Source organism: Mus musculus, chromosome 8, assembly GCF_000001635.26.
Source record: "Mus musculus strain C57BL/6J chromosome 8, GRCm38.p6 C57BL/6J".
NCBI lineage: Eukaryota > Metazoa > Chordata > Mammalia > Rodentia > Muridae > Mus > Mus musculus.
The window spans coordinates 85,051,386-85,069,754 of record NC_000074.6 but is presented as its reverse complement, the minus strand read 5'-3'; the positions used below and the strand labels follow the sequence as shown (position 1 = coordinate 85,069,754).

General features: G+C 50.7%; 3 protein-coding genes, 1 long non-coding RNA gene and 1 other non-coding gene across 19 annotated transcripts in view; 2 read left to right on the top strand and 3 right to left on the bottom strand.

Annotated features, from left to right (window-relative positions):
* Positions 1-1,772: 1,772 nt before the first annotated feature.
* Positions 1,773-2,187, top strand: Gm5741 (predicted gene 5741). Its single transcript, NM_001195531.1, has 2 exons — positions 1,773-1,953; positions 2,041-2,187. The coding sequence occupies exons 1-2, from the start codon at positions 1,861-1,863 to the stop codon at positions 2,164-2,166; spliced, it is 219 nt and encodes a 72-aa protein (NP_001182460.1). The 5' UTR covers positions 1,773-1,860; the 3' UTR covers positions 2,167-2,187.
* A 446-nt stretch (positions 2,188-2,633) lies between these two features.
* On the bottom strand, positions 2,634-9,636 carry Fbxw9 (F-box and WD-40 domain protein 9). Its single transcript, NM_026791.2, has 10 exons — positions 9,219-9,636; positions 7,670-7,809; positions 7,455-7,583; positions 5,259-5,371; positions 5,083-5,174; positions 3,786-3,934; positions 3,586-3,699; positions 3,393-3,482; positions 3,245-3,310; positions 2,634-3,165 (listed from the first exon to the last, which is right to left on the bottom strand). The coding sequence occupies exons 1-10, from the start codon at positions 9,625-9,627 to the stop codon at positions 3,091-3,093; spliced, it is 1,377 nt and encodes a 458-aa protein (NP_081067.2). The 5' UTR covers positions 9,628-9,636; the 3' UTR covers positions 2,634-3,090.
* Mir7070 (microRNA 7070) lies at positions 7,584-7,669 on the bottom strand. Its single transcript, NR_106038.1, has one exon. It is a non-coding gene; the product is annotated as a microRNA 7070 (primary transcript).
* A230103J11Rik (RIKEN cDNA A230103J11 gene) lies at positions 9,295-16,595 on the top strand. Of its 2 annotated transcripts, NR_110582.1 has the most exons (4): positions 9,295-9,348; positions 14,523-14,776; positions 14,935-15,089; positions 15,279-16,595. It is a non-coding gene; the product is annotated as an RIKEN cDNA A230103J11 gene (long non-coding RNA). The 2 variants fall into 2 exon arrangements; NR_110581.1 differs by having other exon boundaries at positions 9,295-9,511; positions 14,935-16,595.
* Positions 12,170-18,369, bottom strand: part of Tnpo2 (transportin 2 (importin 3, karyopherin beta 2b)) — a 20,713-nt gene continuing 14,513 nt past the window's right edge. For 5 of the 14 annotated variants that reach the window (NR_166486.1, NM_145390.5, NM_001364031.1 and 2 more), the window contains exons 15-25: positions 18,131-18,217; positions 17,949-18,056; positions 17,708-17,866; positions 16,209-16,296; positions 15,901-15,999; positions 15,334-15,429; positions 14,958-15,063; positions 14,654-14,753; positions 14,502-14,576; positions 14,288-14,415; positions 12,172-14,204 (exon numbers count right to left, since the gene is read on the bottom strand). Coding sequence is in view for 10 of the 14 variants with exons in the window: in NM_145390.5 (NP_663365.3) it covers positions 14,308-14,415; positions 14,502-14,576; positions 14,654-14,753; positions 14,958-15,063; positions 15,334-15,429; positions 15,901-15,999; positions 16,209-16,296; positions 17,708-17,866; positions 17,949-18,056; positions 18,131-18,217 (1,026 nt within the window). In the remaining 4 variants the exon portion in view is untranslated. Of the gene's footprint in view, positions 14,205-14,287; positions 14,416-14,501; positions 15,064-15,333; positions 15,430-15,900; positions 16,000-16,208; positions 16,297-17,707; positions 17,867-17,948; positions 18,057-18,130; positions 18,218-18,369 lie in introns of all 14 variants that reach the window. The other 9 variants (NR_166485.1, NM_001364032.1, NM_001364033.1 and 6 more) reach the window with 4 other exon arrangements.

Sequence of the window (18,369 nt, the reverse complement as noted above, 5' to 3'; positions counted from 1 at the left end):
CAACGCACACAATAATTTTTTTTTTTTTGAGACAGTCTCACCATGGAACTGACTGGCCTGGAATTTATTATGTAGACCTGGCAGCCTCAACTCACAGAGATCAACCTGCCTCTACCTCCTGAGGGCTGAGATAATGAATGCAATTTTAAAATAAAAAATTATGCGTTTGTTTGTTTTGGGTTTTTTTGTTTTTTTGTTTTTTTTTTTTTTTTTTTGGTTTTGGTTTTTCAAGACTGGGTTTCTCTGTGTAGCCCTGGCTGTCCTGGAACTCACTCTGTAGACCAGGCTGGCCTCGAACTCAGAAATTCACCTGCCTCTGCCTCCCGAGTGCTGGGATCTGTGCCACCACTGCCCCCAACTTAAGATAAAAATTGTAAAAGACGTTGCTGAAGCAATCCTCTTTAGAGAAATCAACACCAGCACCTTGATGTCAGATTTCCAGCCACCCAGGCAACAATTCCCAGGGTTTATACAATTCACTCTGTGGCTTTGTTGGAGCAGTTCAGCCAGGCTAATACCCTGGTAAAAGAAAGAATGAACAAATGAATGAACAGATGAACAGTGTCAGGATAACCCTTAAGGGACAAAGGGGAAGGATGATAAGCAGGCTAGGTGTGATGCGAATCCCAGGCTGGCTACTCAAGGGGATGAGTCAGTGCCATCTTAGCCCAGGAGTCAAAGTTTAGTCTAAATGATATAGCCCCTGTCTGGGTAATAATGGTGTTGATCACGTAAATAACAGGAAATTCCAAGAGGTAATCTGGTAGACTCTGCAGAGGATGAGTTTACTGTAAGAGGCCTCAAAACAAGGGGACATTCTCTTCATTTTCTTGACAGGGTCCCTGTGTGGCCCAGGCTGCTCTCTAAATCCTGGCTCCCAGCAGACAATCTTTCCAGCTCTGCTTCTGGAGTAGCTTTGCATATACATAATGCCAACCACTCCACCTCCCACCCCAGATTGCTTCTTGTTCTGTTTGACATAGAGCTTTATGTAGCCCAGGTCATCCCTCACAGTGACAGGATCACAGGTGGACACCACCATATCCAAAACAGCCAGGAATGAAGCAAGGCATAGGATAGCTGGCAAGGACCCAGTACTGTACTGGTTCAGACCAGTGGGGCTGGGCTAGGGAGAAAGGCAGGTGGCATGAGCAGGAAGAGCAGCAGGAAGCAGCCTGAGAATTTCACTTAAAGGTTGACATGAGGGTCCATGAGGCAGAGAAGGAGGTGTCTGAGGGATGAAGGCCTTCGAGATGGATGCTGGTGCTGGATGCAGGTCTGGGAGTGAACGTGGTAAGACGGACGAGACGCAAGAGTGACTTGAACAGGATGGCGAGGTCAGCGTGGGCTATGAGACCATCTCAGAGCCCCATTAGAATTTTAAAATGAAGTGGAAGAGAGTTATTAAAAAGACAGTTTGGAGTTCAGAGAAGAGCTGAGCCAGGCTACTTATAGCCTTAGGGGGCAGAAGGAGCAGAGAGAAAGGTCTGCTGGGGACAATCCACAGATATCCAGCAAGTCAGAGTCCCACATCCCCCAGGCATGCAGCCAAGTCCCCCAGGGGAGCCAAGAAACAGGTGACACCAAAGCAGCCACTGGGCCTCCTGGGGAACAGACCCCTTCTGTCACAGCAGCTGCCACTGTTGTTACTGGTGACATTTCACTGGGTCCTGGCTTCAAAGTCTCTGCAGGGTCTGGGAAGGGGGTTGAAGAAGCCAGGTCAGTATTGGGGAGAGAGCCAGAGTAGGGTAGGTGAGGCTGGAGCAGGCAGCCAAGCGTGTTCAGGCGTCTTCAGGACCTAAAAGGAGCTGCAAAAGCTTGGAGTCTCAGGCTTGCACGGCCCTGCGCACCTTCTCCCAGATGTCTAGCAAGGTGGCCACTGGCAGTGACATCGGACAGGCCCGTCGGGCAGTGGAGCAACTGCGGATGGAAGCAGGCATCAACCGCATAAAGGTGAGGGTTGGGACAGCCTGGGGGTGGGCACAGCTGTGTAGGGAGGAGGTGGATACCCAGATGTGGCTGACATGATGGGGTCTGCAGGTATCCAAGGCAGCTACAGATCTGCTGCAGTTCTGCACTGAACAGGCCAAGAGCGACCCCTTCCTTGTGGGCATCCCAGCTGCCACCAACCCTTTCAAGGAAAAGAAACCCTGTGCTATCCTATGAACCCATGATAATGCTGCTGCCTTTATTACTCTGGATACCACAGGAAGGTCCTCAATAAAGATGACAGCTTCTCTGTTGCAATTTGTGTGCTGAATGGGAAGGTGAGGGGCACCACAGGTCTCTGGGGACCAGTGCATACCTGTCATTCTCCTCCTATGGCCATTTCCAGTCACAGCTGCTCATATCTGTACATCTAGAGCCCTGCATGAAGAGACCTGCACTATGGCCACCTGCCACATACCTACAGGGTGGCTGGAACATGTGTCTGCTCTCTGAGTCAGAGTTTGCATGCCACACAGCCCACCAACAGCTCACTGAGTTATATCAGACACAGGTGTCCATGGCCCTTGAGCACATGCAAACACAGACCAGCAGGCACCCCAGCCCTGGCAGGCTACCCCTCGTAACCTTAGCCACACCGACAAACCCAAACACGCACAGACAGTCACAGAAAGCTCACACTCCAGTTTCCAACAATTGCACGTAGGTTTATTTCTCTTCACTGCTGTGGGAGAGAGACATCCAAATCCAAACAAAATGGGTCATTCAGGCATGGTGGCACACCTACCATCCCAACACGTGGGAGATATAAGCAAGGGGATCAGGCATTCAAGGCCTGCCTCAAACACATAGTGAATATGAGGCCAGCCTGGGTTACATGAGACCCTGTCTCAACAAAACAAAACAAAACAAAACAAAACGCAAAGCCCACGAGTGGAAGGTAGGGAAGAACCCTCTTGGTAGGAAAACTAGAATGTCACCCCTGCAGGCACAGTGTGGGCCCAGCCCTGGGACTTCCTGTATCCCAGGTCTGTGGAGCAGGGCAGCACCAATGGCAGGAATTCCTCCAGAGCAGAGGCCTCGGTGCAGCCTCAGCAGGCAGTCTATACCAACATCCATCCACAGCCGCGTCCAGCTAGCTCTTCAGGCCAGCAGCCTCCAGACCTCCAATGACAGGCCACCAGAGGCAGCCACCACTACGTTGCCCTCAGCACAGATCTGGGGAACAGTGACAGTGGAATTAGGGGATGGCCTGGGTTCCTGGTAGGCCAGCAGGTTATATGAGGCAGGACCTTACCCCATTTAACACGTTGTGGTGGCTTCGGGTACAGATGGTCCTAGGTGGATCTGTGGGCACGTGAACCTAACAGGAACAAGTAGCAGAGGTCAGGGTATGTGCCCTGGCCAATTGGGGGGAGGGGGTCTGCATGGGCCAGTGTCCTCACCCGAATGGTCTTGTCAGTAGATGTTGTGTACAAAGTCCCCAGCGAGTGTTTGATCCCTGTGATCTGAGACTGGTGACCCACATCAAAGGACTAGGGGAGAAAGGATGGGTGACACTCAGGTGGAGTTCTCCCATGGTTAGCCCTCCACACCCAAGGAGTCACAGAGGATGCACAGACAGGGATCCTAGCAGACCCGAACAAGCTGGAAGCAACCATCTCGATTGGCGAAGACGTGCAGCAGACCCTGGTTGTCACCTGCCCAGAGCTGGGGCTCCTGGTAAGACATGCACAGGAGATAGGAGTCCAGCTGTAGGAAGGACGAGGCATAAAGCAGGTCAGGAACTGAAGACTGGGCTGCACTCCTTCTCTGAGACACAGGGAAGGGTCACCCACCTGCAGCCGCTGTAGGACGCTATTGGCTCGACGATCAAATACCACAAGGCTGTGGTCCTCGCTGCCTGAGATGACATGCCTGTCATCTGCCAGCACTGCTAGCACCGCGCTTGAGTGCAGCCTCCGGCTCTTCACCAGGGCCAAACCAGCTGGAATGTGATGACGGACCAGGGAAAATGGAGGACATCAGAGCTCTTCAGAGATGCTAGGCCCACCTGAGGATCTGGGCCATCATCTCCCCTGGGAAAGCCTTCTACTCACTCAGCCTCCCCCCTCAGGCTCCACCTGGATCTAAGTCCTACAGGTTTTTGTCCTTTCCCGCCTCCCCCATCTCTATGCTCCCAGCCGCACCAGCTTCTCCCAAGACAGAGCCAAGTACATTCTGCCCAAGCCTAAATCCAGTTCAGGGTCCCTTAGTTTCATGGAGTTAAATGACTCTGTGGAGGCTGGGTTGGGGATACAGCTCAGCAGCTAAGTAATAGCCTGGCAAGCCCAAGGCCTTGGCTTCCATCCCGGGACAGGGGGAAGGGAAGGGGTTAATCAGTAGCCAGACCTCATGGTGCAGGCCTGTAATCCCAACTACTCGGGAGTCTGGAGGCTCAGACAGGAGGCTTAATAGGTAGAGGCCAGCCTAATATATAGAGTGAGTTTGAGGCTACCCTGGTCAACACAGTGAGAGCCTGTCACAAAAGGAAAAAAAGAAAAAAGGCATAGAGTTCAGGGACAAAGCATCTGTCCATGTGAGGGAGGCACAAAGTTCAAACCCCAGATAAGAAAGTCACGCAACCACAGGAAAGACATGCAGTACAAACAGGTTTATGCCATCCACCAATGACTTTTCTTTTCTTAAATGACTCATTTTTTAAATTTTTGAGTCTTTGATATTTCTCTTTATTTTGTGTGTCTGGGTGTTTTCCCTATAGATATCTGTGCGCAGCACGTACGCAGTGCCAATGGAGGCCAGAAGGCAATGGTCCCTCATAAACTGGAGGTACAGATGGTTGTTAGCTACCATGTGGGTGCTTCCCAACCCAATCCAGGACCTCTGGAAGGGCAACCAGCGTTCTTAATTGCTGAGCCATCTTTTCAGCCCCTGCATCCTGCCCCCATGCTCTTTTCTGTTGTGTTGTGTTTCCTTTCTTTTGTTTTTTGTTGTGTTTTGTTTATTGAGTTTTTTTGTGACAGGATCTTACTGTGTAGCCCTAGCTGGCCTAGAATTTACTATGTAGCCCATGCTGATCTTGAACTTAGAGATCTGCTTCCCTTTGCCTTCTACGCACTGGGATTAAAGGCTCACCTCTGGGATCATAGATGGTCACCTTCTTGTCATAGGTACCAGTCACCAGGATATCAGGTTGGTAGGAAAGGCACAGCACTGCCGCCTTGCCCCTGGGGACACACGGCACACAAGGCTGGGGTGATGGCTGGGCAGGGCTCTACCCACCCAGGCCCCCTGCCCGGGCCCCCTCACACTTGATCTCTCCAAACTGCTGCCCATCAGCCGCCATGTCCCACAGCTTCACAGTGCTGTCCCAAGAGCCGGAGCACACACGGTGGTCCTGCGCTGCTAGCGACCATACCCAGCCCTGTGGGAGCAGGTACAACAGTCACATAAGACTCCTCACTTTAAGGGCTGTACCACAGCTCAGGGCTCACTCCTTCCCAAAGCCCAAGAGAGGAAGCCTGGATCTTCCTGCTTTTGCACAGAAGGATCCAATAGATGAACAGATTTACTCAAAGCCAAACAGCTTTTCCTCCCTCATGCCCACTTCCACACCACTGCCATAACACACATAACTCCCACACTGTGTAATCATCTCTTCTCACAGATGACAAAACCAAGGGTCAGAAGGAGGACACAGACAACTAGAGCATCAGACTGTTTCAAAGAGCAAAAGGAACAGAACTGAGCTGTCAAGGAGTGTAGCTCAGTGAGAGAGTATCAATGTGTAGGGTTAGGGTTTGAGTCTGCAAGCCCGACACAGCCTGGGTACAAGAACACACATTTCCAGTACCATCTAGAGAGACCTCAGGGTCTCTCTTAGTGCCCCCAACCCCTCTCTTTTTGCTAGGATAGAACCCAGAGCCTCAACAAATTCTAGGCAAGCTAGGCGTGGTGGTGCACACCTTTAATCTTAGTACTTGGGAGGCAGGGGCAGGCAGGTTTCTGAGTTCGAGGCCAGCCTGGTCTACAGAGTGATTTCCAGGACAGCCAGGGCTACACAGAGAAACCCTGTCTCGAAAAAACAAAACAAAACAAAACAAAAGAATGTAGCTTTGGCAGAGGCAGGCGGATTTCTGAGTTCAAGCCCAGCCTGGTCTACAGAGTGATTTCCAGGACTGGCAGGGCTACACAGAGAAACCCTGTCTCAAAAAAACAAAATGAAACGAAAAGAAAGAAAGAAAGAAAGAAAGAGAGAGAGAGAGAGGGAGGGAGGGAGGGAGGGAGGGAGGGAGGAAGGAAGGAAGGAAGAAAGAAGGAAGGAAGGAGGGAGGGAGGGAGGGAGGGAAGGAAGGAAGGAAGGAAGGAAGGAAGGAAGGAAGGAAGGAAGGAAGGAAGGAAGGAAGGAAGGAAGGAAGAAAGAAAGAAAGAAAAAAAGAAAGAAGCTCTGGAGCTGGGTGGTGGTGGCGCACGCCTTTAGTCCCAGCACCTGGGAGGCAGAGGCAGGCGGATTTCTGAGTTTGAAGTTTGAGGCCAGCTTGATCTACAGAGTGAGTTCCAGGACAGCCAGGGCTATACAGAGAAACCCTGTCTCGAAAAACCAAAAGGAAAAAAAAAAAAAGAATGTAGCTTCGGGAGCTGGAAAGGTGGCTCAGCAGCTAAGAGCACTGACTGAGCTTTCAGAGGACCCAGGTTTGATTCCCAGCACCCACATGGTGGCTCACAACCACCTGCAACTCTAGTTCCATGGGATCTAACGCCCCATCCTGGCCTCCATGGGCACCAGATGCACAACTGGTCACAGACATATATACAGGTAAAACACCCCACACATAAAATTTTAATTAAAAAAAATGTGCAGCTTCCCCTTCAGAACCTAACTAATCACATGCCCCCCTTTTTATTTACAAAAAAGTGGGGGGGGACCAAAAATGAAAAAACAGTTCCTGCCTTATCAGTTACTATGTGTAATGAGCTGACATCTGGTCAACACATTCCCTGCCAAACCCTTTGAGAAGGCACTGTAATATATGCTCTTTGATAAGTGATGCAATTTGGGCAAAGGGAAATTGAGTTCCCCCACTCAGTAGACATTTGAACTCAGCATTCAGTCTGTTGGTCATGGGCACAGATCACTTTGACGATGGGTAGAGCTGCCCTCCATCAACCGCTTCGCATGAAAGCAGTCATACTGAAGGCTCGCTGATCCCCAGTGACCAGGAACAGCTTTATAGCTACTACCCATTTGCACTTGACCTCTTGACGTATACCTGACAGCTTATTGAGCAACTGTTGTGTGCCAAAGACCAAAATTATGGCATATGCATATTAATACTTAGTCCACTTTCAACTTCATCTTAACCAAAAACAGTAAAAACTGAATTCATCAAGAGTTATACCAACAGTAGAGGTAGAGTCGAGTCTATGCAATCTAACATCAGAACCCAGTCCCCCAGCTGCAGCATCCTCCCAGCCTGTTCTTATCCCCCCGCCCCCAGACTGCTCACCTTGTGTGTGCTATTGCCCTGGGTGCCTAAGGCCTTCACCAGAACTCGGCTGGGATCCTTCCCTAGATGGCGCAGGTCCCACAGGTTGACATTCCGATCCCGGGAGCCTGACAGACACAGTGCCCCACCCTGGAGGGAAGGAGAGCCTGGAGTTAGTTATCCTTGAGGTTCCTCACCTCCTAGCCTGCTTGGCCTCCTGCCTCAGCTCCCCTCACCTGGAGCAGCAACACCGCATCAATGGAAGCAAAGTGGCCATCAGCCAGGCAGAAGTACTCGGTTCGCTGTCCATCCTCTGCCCAGCGGGCCAGGTGCTGCTCCAGCTCAATGCAGGCGGCTGGCCAGTCAAAGTTCTCCTCTATGGTGTAGCAAGAGCAGGGCATTCAGAGGACATCAACTGACAGAGCCCAGCCCTGGCTGTCAGGGAGCCCAACCTTCACCAGACCTAGATAGAATGCTGCCTGGATCCCAAACAGGCACAGGCTCTGGCTTTGTCTCAGGCTACCTGACCACCCATCTCCCATGCAGAACTAAGAATATTTACCCCAGCTCTAAGAAACCGAGACTAACATTTTTACAGGCTTCATTCTCAAACCCTAGCCCAGGTGACAGTAATTTCTCTCTCAATTCTCCCCAGGGGCCTCAAGATTAACCAACTCTTCTGGGTTTAGATCCAGGGACACAGTGGTTAAAACTTCTAACTACCCAAGCAGTGGTGGCGCACGCCTTTAGTCCCAGCACTTGGGAGGCAGAGACAGGCGGAGTTCTGAGTTTGAGGCCAGCCTGGTCTACAGAGTGAGTTCCAGGACAGCCAGGGCTACACAGAGAAACCCTGTCTCAAAAAACAAAAAATTAAAAATTAAAAAAAAATCCTTCTAACTATAAACCAGGAAGCCACATCAAGACACAGAAGCCAAGGGGTGGGAAATATGGCTCGGCAGTAGAGAACTTACCTAAGTTATCCCTAGTCGCTCTTCCTGCCCCCTCCCAAGTCAGAATCTAAACCTCAGGTCAGCCATTCAATGGTCTGGAGGAGGTCCAAGCACCTGTTTTATCAAAGCTGTTTGTAAATCTGACTCGGGGTTGGAGGGCAACTCCCTAATGCAGAAGAATCAAACTCTTCCAGATTAGAGGAATCAAGAGCCTGAGAACCTAGCAATATCAGAACCAGGAACATGTCCGAGACATGCTGAGGATGGGACACGTCATAAAGCATTTACCTAGCATAGCCAAAGCCCTGAGTTCTGTCCTTAAAAGCAACAGCAAAAACTCAAAATCATCGATTTCAAGTTGTCTCTTCCTCCAGAAACCAATGACCTCAAGGGCAGAAGGAACAACACAGCTCTGCAAAGATGACAAGGCTAGCCCAAACACTTGTAAGGCTAAGGAGCTACATGAGAACCTGCCCCAAAATAATAAAATAAAATAGAAAAGGTGACAGGCTAGACCTAGAACTGAAAGATTACTGGTATTAATGATCCCAATCGGGAGTCTAGAAATTCAGAACCTCTTAACGAATCCTGGATCAACACTCCATGGGTCAAAGGCTTTGTTATGCTAGTTGCTGCTTGTGCCTCAAGTTGTTTCCAAAGCTTGGGAATTCTTGGGCTAGGGCCTTTGTGCTAACAAAGCGCAAACCCGGAAATCTTTGGATTTTAAGTTTAGAAATCCCAGGTCCAGAGCACTTCCTGAGGAAACCAAGTGGCCTTGTGGTCGACAAGGATTAGGCAGCACCCCAAAATTCCTGTCTCCCAAGGATGTGCATACCTTCCACCACTGGGTAGGGTGCGCGTACGCGGCGCTGAGCGCGTAGCCTCCAGGTGACACGATCACGCACGAGGTCGTGCAACGCTTGGCACACGCACGGCAGGACTTGAAGCACGACTCGCGCATCCAGGTAGGCACAGATCTCCAGCAGCAGCTCCGGGGGAAGGCTCAAGAGGCCCGGTAGGCGCACGGCCGGGACTTTGGAGGCGGCCTTTCGCTCCGGCACGCCTAGGGACGCGGAGAACATGGACTGCAGTGACGAGCGCCGCGGGGTCAGGCCAAGCTTGGGAGGGGTAAGCACACGGGCTACGTAGGCCTCAGCTTGAGTGTCAGGGTCGGGATCTGGCTCGGGGTCAGATTCCTCCTCACAAGAGCGAGGATCCCCACTCCGCCCTGAGGAAAGATCCATGGCGCCCGGGTGGGCGCGGCTGTACAGGTTTAGCCAGAGCCGCGTCTTGTTTCCTAGGCAGCGCGAGATCACTTCCGGCGCCCATTAGATGACGTCAGAGACTAACACCTGCCAGATATTGCTTGGAAATCAGACGTCTAGTCCTGTGCGGGTGTGAATGGTTTTTTTTTTTTTTTTTTTTTTTTGGTTTTTCGAGACAGGGTTTCTCTGTATAGCCCTGGCTGTCCTGGAATTCACTTTGTAGGCCAGGCTGGCCTCGAACTCAGAAATCCACCTGCCTCTGCCTCCCGAGTGCTGGGATTAAAGGCGTGCACCACCACGCCCGGCGTTTATCTTTTATTTCTACTCCTTTTTTTTTTTTTTTTTTAAGGCAGGGTTTCTCTGTATAGCCCTGGCTGTCTTGGAACTCACTTTGTAGACCAGGCTGGCCTCGAACTCAGAAATCCACCTGCCTCTGCCTCCCGAGTACTGGGATTAAAGGCATGTGCCACCACCACCCAGCTAAATAATTCTTAAAAAAAAAAAATGGTCACTGGGTCCTCAACCCGGGCAGTGGGCACGCCTTTAATCCGGCTTCTACTCTTATATTTGGAATCCCCTGAAGCTAGGTTTACAGGTCGGCAATCACCTCTTGTGGATGCTAGAAACCCAATTTTCATCTTCTCCAAGACCAACTGCTTTGTTTTAGACAAGTAATCCAGGATGGCCTCTAATTCGGTGGGTGACCTGCCTCTGCTCTCTCTGTTGAAATGAAAGGCACCTATCTCGCTCACTTAAAGTGCTCTTAAGCCATGGGCCATCGACCGTTTCAGCCCTGGAGTTTATGCTTTGTACGCATTTGGAGGCCTGAGGTTGAGATGGTTGGAGGCCTTCTTCAATCTCCATCTTAGTTTATTGTCCTAAATTTTGTGTGTGCTCCCGTGCACCACAGGTCACATGTATCAGAGCAACTCTGTGGAGTCACTTCTCCATCACCTTTACATAGGTTCTGGAATCAAATTAAGGTAAACAGGCAGCAAACATCTTTATGTGCTGAGCCAACTCTCACAGCAGGCATCTTATATCTTGAAACAGCTATTGACTAATGACTTTTAGCTAGACTGGCTGGCCAGCCAGTGAGCCTCAGGAAGCCTTCTGTCTCTGTTCACCAGGAGTTGCTCTCCTGTGCCCAACACTGATGTGGGCAATCCTAATTTAGGTCTTCAACTTTGCATGGCTTCAACAGTTAAGCTCCACGCCTAAGTTTATTTTGGGGTCAAATGACCATTGTCTAGGAACTCTGATTCAATTTCAAATAGGTCAGGCAAAACTGTGGGCAATAAATGGTTAAGGACTAAAGGTAGTAGGCCAGGATAATTTCACATAGACGAGTCACAGCTCCCCACAATCAGTCCTGTCCAGGTATAATCTTTCTTTTTAATTGATTTTAAGGGTATCACTATGTAGCCTTATCTTGATCTCTATATAAACCTGGTCACTATATAGGCAGGGCTAGCCCTTGAACCCTAAATGCTTCCAAATGCTGAGATTAAAGATATGAACAGACACACCCGGCATAAAAGGCTTTTCTTCTGACAATTTTACCCTGGTTTTGATTTCATCCTGCTTCCATCTTCTATTAGCTAATATAATCATATGGTCTCATTTGGCACTTTTTTGGTTTTCCAAAACAGGGATTCTCAGTGTAGCCCTGGCTATCCTGAAACTCACACTCTGCAGAGGGAGGTTTTTTTTTTTTTAAGATTTATTTATTTTATGTATGTGAGTACACTATAGCTGTCTTCAGACACACCAGAATAGGGTGTCAGATCTCATTACAGATGGTTGTGACAGCCATGTGGTTACTGGGATTTGAACTCAGGACCTATAGCAGAGCAGTCAGCACACTTAACTGCTGAGCTGTCTCTCCAGCTCAACCAGGAAGGTCTTGAATTCAGAAATCTACCCACCTCTTACCTCCTCACTTTAATGCCCACTGCTGGGATTAAAGGCAATCACCACCACCACCACCATTCAGCCTGGCCTCTAAGATCACAAAGAATTTCCAATCTGCCTAGTGACCCAAAGTTGTGTTATGTCTGCTGTAAAGCTTTGCAAATGAGTTCACTGTACGGCAGGCCTTTACTAGGTTGTTAACTGTCAAGGAGGACACCTACCATGTCTAAGCACTCTCCCACCTCATAAAGATGAAAGAAGAGGGAGATTCCTTGGTCACTCAATTTACTTTTCAAGTTCTGGGAATAAAAGCAGAACTATGTATCCAGCTAAACTGGCTACCGCTAGCCTCAATTTTCATACTAGCCTCATTTTTTCATAAAAGGAATTCTATTTATCTCCATTTTTTCAAACTTGACATCCTCCTGCCTCAGTCAGGTAGAGCACCAGGAGCAGCAGTACATCTCCACTTGTGTGTGCGCACACCCTCAGAAGCTAGGAGAAAAGGGCAGGTGTTCTGTGTACTGCTAGGCCACGTATACCCCTCGTCACATCCACAGTCACCACTCCACCACCAAAGCCAAGGACCAGGAAATGAGACACCAAGTGTTTCACAAGAAACTGACCTTTACTCAACAAAGTTCTACACGAGTGGAATCTCACGCCACCTAGGCGCTAGTCCCCAGCACAGCACAGTAACAGATGGATAGACCTGGGAGCCCAGGGGTGATGGTAATAAAGACTCAGGGGAATGGCAGCAGGGAGGGCTACAGATCAAGGTCAGTCCATGTCAGCAGCCCCGGACAAGGGAGGTTAAGAAACTCAAACTTCATTGTGCAAAAACCAACTAAAAAATAAATTAAAAAATTAAATAATTTCTTTTAAAAAAATAATAAAATAAAATAAAATAAAAAAAGGGAAATACAAGAATCAGGCTCCCGTTTCCTGAAGGTAGTTGGAACTCCCTCCCCCTCCCCATTGGACAAAGAGGGGCCACAACTACATCAGATAGTCAATCCATCAATACACCCCAAGACCCAGCAGAGGATGCTCCTAAGAAGTGGAATTACCAGAAAGCTAATGGTATTTTTCTTTAAAAAAAATTTTTTTTTCCTACAAATGGCTTCCAGAGACCTGCTCAAGTTTCAGGCTGGAGGGGATGGGGACCAGTAGCTGAGTTATGGAATGTGCACTAAGTGTCCCTGGGAACAGAGGCAGGGCCTGACCCTACTTAAGAAAGGACACAAGGCCTGGAAAGGATAAAGGTCCAAGTCCTTGGAGGGATGATGGAGCAGGCCCTAAAATGCAGAACTCCAGTCAAAGCCCAAGATATAATGGGCTCCCAAATATGTAGGAAGCAAAGAAAGGGATGGAGGATAAACCTCAGGGACCTTACAAGACTCATTTCCACAGCTAATCTGGAAATAATCATGCCCCTCTCCTCTCGGGAAGCCCCTCCCACCCCGATGGCATCGCCAACAAATTTCTTCAAAGGTTTTGAGTCAGTGTACCAATCTGGCGTGGTCTGAGTCCAGCGGACACTGTGATAAACGTAAGTCCCAAAAGGGACAAAGTTTGAGGCCCTGGGTACACCCTGCTCCTCCAAGCTTTCAAATCTTGCTGGACCCAGTAAACTTCGTCCTTTGTTCTCACCATCACATGCTGTTACCCCAGCTCTTGAGAATGGGGTTCTCAGGTGCAGAGAACTGAACTATCCTTAAAGCTGTTTCAAGAGATCCAGGAAAGCAGCTCTGGCAACCATTATTAGCTTTCTCAAGGAAAACTAGTCCCAGGCCTGTGCCTTTAATTACCTTTGGAGCACAGGAACAGGGTAGCCTCAAGCCAGTCTCAGCTGCTCCAATGATCCCCACTCTGCTGCTGGCTAGGATGTGACAACGATGGGGACACACTACATGAGGCTGCCATGAAGCTGGCAGGAAGTGTATGGAGCAGGTCCAAGTGAGCCAGTGCTGAGATGGCAGCCCCAAAATGACCACCCTCCTCCCTTGGCCCCGGGAGCCCAGCTGAGGTCCCCCAAACCTCCCAGCCCCCCCAATTCCCGCCAATTTTGGCAGAACAGCAGAAGCTTCTTATACTCTAGATGCAAGGTACACAGAGGCCATAGGCATAATTTGGGGGTTCACTAATTCTACTGTCTCCATGCAGTCGAGGAAATGGTGGGGCGTTTGGCCCAGCCTAGCTGGCTGTGGTGCCCGCACATGCGTGTGTCCACATGTGTACATGTGAGTGTATGCTTCTCTACAAGGAACCCCCCTCCCCACCTGTAATTCCCTTGCCTTATCTGACACCGGATTCGGTAGGCCTTATGGATTCCTCCCTCCCACATAGCTGGCCCAAGTGGGCTGCCCGAGATGACCCAGATTAGAGCCCAGAGAACTCTTGCCCACCAAGAAGTCCCACCCCCCTCCCTATTTGTAGGATGAGAATGGAGTCCCCACCCACCTGCCCACTCATCAGGCCCGGTGGGGCAAGTGGACCGACAGATGGACAGATGCACAGACTGCGTTGCACCTGGATTTAGGTCCCACTGACTCCTCCCTAACCCCCCTCGACCAGGGCACAGTGACTTCTGGAAGCAGCACATTCCCAGCACACCCTCCGACGATGACGCAGACAAAAACCTGCAAGGGAAAGGGAGGGTGGGGCTCAGGGTCTTCTTCCTTTTCACTCTCCCATCGGCCCCAGTGCTTAAAGACCTGCTCACCTGGTGGTCTCCACGTTCACCTAGACCCCATAGAAGGCTGCCAGCCTCTCCTTGAGCAGAGGTGGGAACTGCTCTGAGAACTGTTGCCAGTTCTCCTCCCCAACTTGGTCTTTGAAGCCATGGAGGATCTGCAGTGAGGCAGGGTCACAGTGGGCTGGGGCAAGCATGTGGTGTCTATTACCCAGGACTCCCATGAGACCACCAGGAGCCTCACCTTATAAAACATGTCCCGAAGGTCATCCTTCGGGCTCACCCAGGAGGCTACAGCATCGCAGAAGAAAATAAAGTCCTGAAACATGACGGATCCCATGTGAGGGGCCGCCCAAGCCAGCCCCCGCCCTGCCCTCTGAGCCCCGCTGCCCGGACCTGCACAACACCCCCAGGATTGACACCAATCATCATGCAGATGCCTCGGAAGGCAGAATCCTTCTCCTCGTTGTCCCGGATGTTCCTAAGGGACGTGCACCTGGCCATGGAGGAGGGCAGCAGGTCAGTGGATGGACTTGGGGCTGGACAAGCACAAATGAAGGATGGATGGAGGGAATGGGACAGGGTGGGGTCAGTGGGTAGAGGTCTCCCACATGCATCCATGGGGGCGGGGGGGGGGTGGCGCTGGAGGGTACAGCTGTCCTGCCCACCCCCATCAGGTCCCACCCAGGCAGGCACACACCAAGGCCGGATGAACTGCTGCAGCATGGGTGCCACCTCCTGCGGGCACACGTAGCCCAGGCGGCCGATGGTGATGGCTGGAATGGCAGAGGGACTCGTCAGGCGACCTGCAACCCCGAGTGGCCCCGGGACGGTACGTGGCGGGGCCTCTGACAGGAGGCACCGAGCCCCGCCCCACAGGCCCCAACTGAACGATCCTGTGGCTATCCTGGGCCCTTGAGTTTGGCCCATAGAGGTGTTCTCCCCACCCAGCCTGGATCTCTTCCCATCCATATATTCTAAAGCCAGTATTCTTCCTTCGTCCCTCCCGACTCTATTTCAGGTCTTAGAAGCCTTCCTTCCGGGAACGGCCCCCTCAGCCCCGGCCTGGTACTCACCTGTGTTTTCCAGCAGCGTCTTGGGTGTGTTGGGCCTGTTAATGATCTCCACCAGGTTGTTGAGGACCATCTGCACATAAGGCTGCATCTCTGCCCCTAGGGAGCAGCCATTCAGAGCCCTGCATGGCCCACTCCACCCACAGAGTGCCAGCTGGGCATAGCTGACCTCACGCCATGATCCCAGTTACATGCGGACTGGCATACCACCACACCCGAGAGAACAAAGACCCTTCTCGGGATGCTCCCCACCAAGTCCGCAGCCAACACACAACAGAACCACCCAAAGGAGTCTCTGAAGTCATTACCCAGAAGGTAACATGACCACTCCACCCAGTCTTCCCCAAGGACAGGAAGTCAAAGTCACTGATCCCAGTGGACCTTTCAGAAAAACAATTACACGAGATGGTCCGGTCAGTAGGAACAAACTGTCTACCCCACGTCATAAATGGCCCTTCAGTTATTTGACTTCACTTGTCAGGGGGATCAAAGTATGTTCTTTCCCCTGACCAATAGGATGGAGACAGAGCAATGAAGAGGCAGGCAGTCTGCCACTCTCGAGGCACTCACCCATCTGCATGCAGATCTCCCCAATGGCCCAGGTAGCATTGTTGCAGACAGAGATGAACTCAGGGTTCAGGTTGGTACCCAGAATAGGCATGAACTCAGCTAATGCAAAGAGCAGAGCAGGGAGGGGAGAAAAAAACCCCAACTGAGCAGAAAGGCCACTGAGGCCCGCCAAGCTCCCAGAACTGACTGGGCAGCCCCATCAGACAGTACGAATACATCCCAGTCCGGTCATGGGCCTCCCAGGGTATGTCTCCATCACTTAAGGCCAATGTTGAGGTCATGGGACGGGGGCAAACAGGGTAGCTTACCGATACAGGGCTTGACGTGGATAAAGCAGGCTTTGGTAAGGTCTCCCAGAAGGGCAAAGGAGCTCTGCCGGACCTCAGGCATGGAATCCTGGAGTTGGGAAAGATGGCGGAAATGGCAGGGCTGCTCCTACTCCTTCCATCTAAGCCATTGGAGGTGGCACAGTCCCCCTCGAGCACACCCTGACCACAAATACTGAGGTACAGGTCTGTCCACCATGTCCACCACACAGACCTTACTTCACTAGCCTTCTACTATACTACAGCCTGTTTCCCAGGACACGGGGTTGGAGTTCATTGGTAAGCATTTACTTTGAAAACTCTCTAGAACCCCATTTTACCCCTACCTATCCCGCCTCCCAAAACCGCAAAAAATAAATTGTATTACATACACTCTTAATTTCTCTTTGAGCCAGGTCTTGCTACATAGACCTGGCTGACCTAGACACTACCTTGTTCCTGCTAAGACCCCATCATGCCCCACTGTGTGGCGCTCGCTTGTATGCATCCTCAGCTGCCACCTCATCTTATTTCTGAGGAAGTTTCTTTCTGAACCTGAGCTCACTAGAACTCAACTAGACAAGCTGGCCAGAGAACCAACCCCAGGAATCCACCTGCCTCTGCTTCCCCAGTGCTCTGAATCACGGGCACCTCTATGCAGATGCACCCTTTTATTTCCATCTTTAATGGCGTGTGTATGTTGGGTGAGAGGGTGTACACATTTATAGGTATCCTTGGAAACTAGAAGAGGGAGTCAGGTCCCCTGAGAAGCTAAAACAACAGGCAGTTGTCATTATTAGTGGCCTGATGTTGATGCTGGAGCCAAACTTAGGTTCTCTGGAAGAACAGTAAGTGCCCTTAACCTAAGCCACCTCTTTAACACCTACCCCCAGCTTTTCACGGGGGGGGGGGGGGGGATCAAGCTCAGGCTCCTGTCCTTGTCTAACAGGCACTTACTGAGCCATCTCCCCATTACCTATATTTTGTTTTGTTGTTGTTTGAGGCAGGGTCTCACTACATAGCCTTGTTTAGCCTGGAACTCAGAAATCTACCTGCCTGTGCCTCCAAATCTAAAGCACTTGGATTAAAGGCTATGCCACCACAAATGCCTGTACTTTATTTTGCAGATCAGTTTGCATTATAGTATCTGACAAAAATTTTATTGTTCTATGTATGTGTGAGCAGGGTATGAGTGCACACCTGTGTGGGGGAGGGCAGGCAAAATCCAGAGTTAATCCTGAGGAACCACCCAACATACATTTATTCATTTGTTTGCTTATATAACCAGAGGTTAGTTGGACAGTGGTAACACGTGCTTTTAATCCCAGTACACTGGAGATCTCTTGTGAGTTTGAGGCCAGCCTGGTCTACAGAGTGAGTTCCAGGACAGCCAGGGCTATACTGAGAAACCCTGTCTCAAAAAAGAAAAAGGAAAAGGAAAAAGAAAACTTGGCCTGTTTAGGTATGGCCTGACTTGGGAGTGGCTTATTATACCCACTCACCTGCATACACTGGAAGAGCAATGTCATGATGTTACTCCGAGCTACCAGCTGCTCCACGTGGCCACCCAGGCCCTCAGCCAAGCCACTAAGCAGGTCCAACGCAACAATCATGAAGTCTTTGTCTGGGGCCTCATATTGTTCGGGGTGTTGTGTATACATCTAGATATAAATGAGGCAGATGAGGGAAGTAGTCTAGGGCCTGGGCAGTAGAACATGTGGTCAGGAGGCCCAGGGTGCTCACCATGGCCTGGGCCAGTGTCTTCTGTACCAGGGTAACACAGCGCTGGTAGACAGGCTCGCAGTAGGGCAGGAAGCCACTCTGCAGGGCAGTGGCCACAGATGATAGGCACTAGCAGGGAAAAGGGAAAAGGTAAGCCCAGGCCAGGAAGGAGGGCTCTGAGGGAAGGACCTGAGCCCACTCACCTCCAGCAGGGGGAAGAGGTCCTTGTCTTCGTCCTTGAGCTCATTCCACTTCTGGATCAGCGGAGGCATCAGCTTCTGAATGTACTCCTGGAGAGGAGTTGCAGCCTAAGTCACACAGTGCTGTCTACGCCTTGAAGGATGAGACCTGTGCCCCGCTCCATCTTCTCATCGGTATGCCCCTTCCTCCCAACCCCAGGAACCTGGGCACAAAGGCCCTTGCACTATCCCAGCACAGCAGC

Excerpts from the sequence above, each read along its gene's own strand:
- Gm5741 (NM_001195531.1), top strand. The coding sequence starts at position 1,861 with ATGTCTAGCAAGGTGGCCACTGGCAGTGACATCGGACAGGCCCGTCGG. Across the intron at positions 1,954-2,040 it reads CAGGCATCAACCGCATAAAG|GTATCCAAGGCAGCTACAGA; the intron begins GTGAGGGTTGGG and ends TGGGGTCTGCAG.
- Fbxw9 (NM_026791.2), bottom strand. The coding sequence starts at position 9,627 with ATGGATCTTTCCTCAGGGCGGAGTGGGGATCCTCGCTCTTGTGAGGAG. Across the intron at positions 5,175-5,258 it reads CAGCAGTTTGGAGAGATCAA|GGGCAAGGCGGCAGTGCTGT; the intron begins GTGTGAGGGGGC and ends GTGTGTCCCCAG. Across the intron at positions 3,700-3,785 it reads GCGTCCTACAGCGGCTGCAG|CTGGACTCCTATCTCCTGTG; the intron begins GTGGGTGACCCT and ends TCCTTCCTACAG.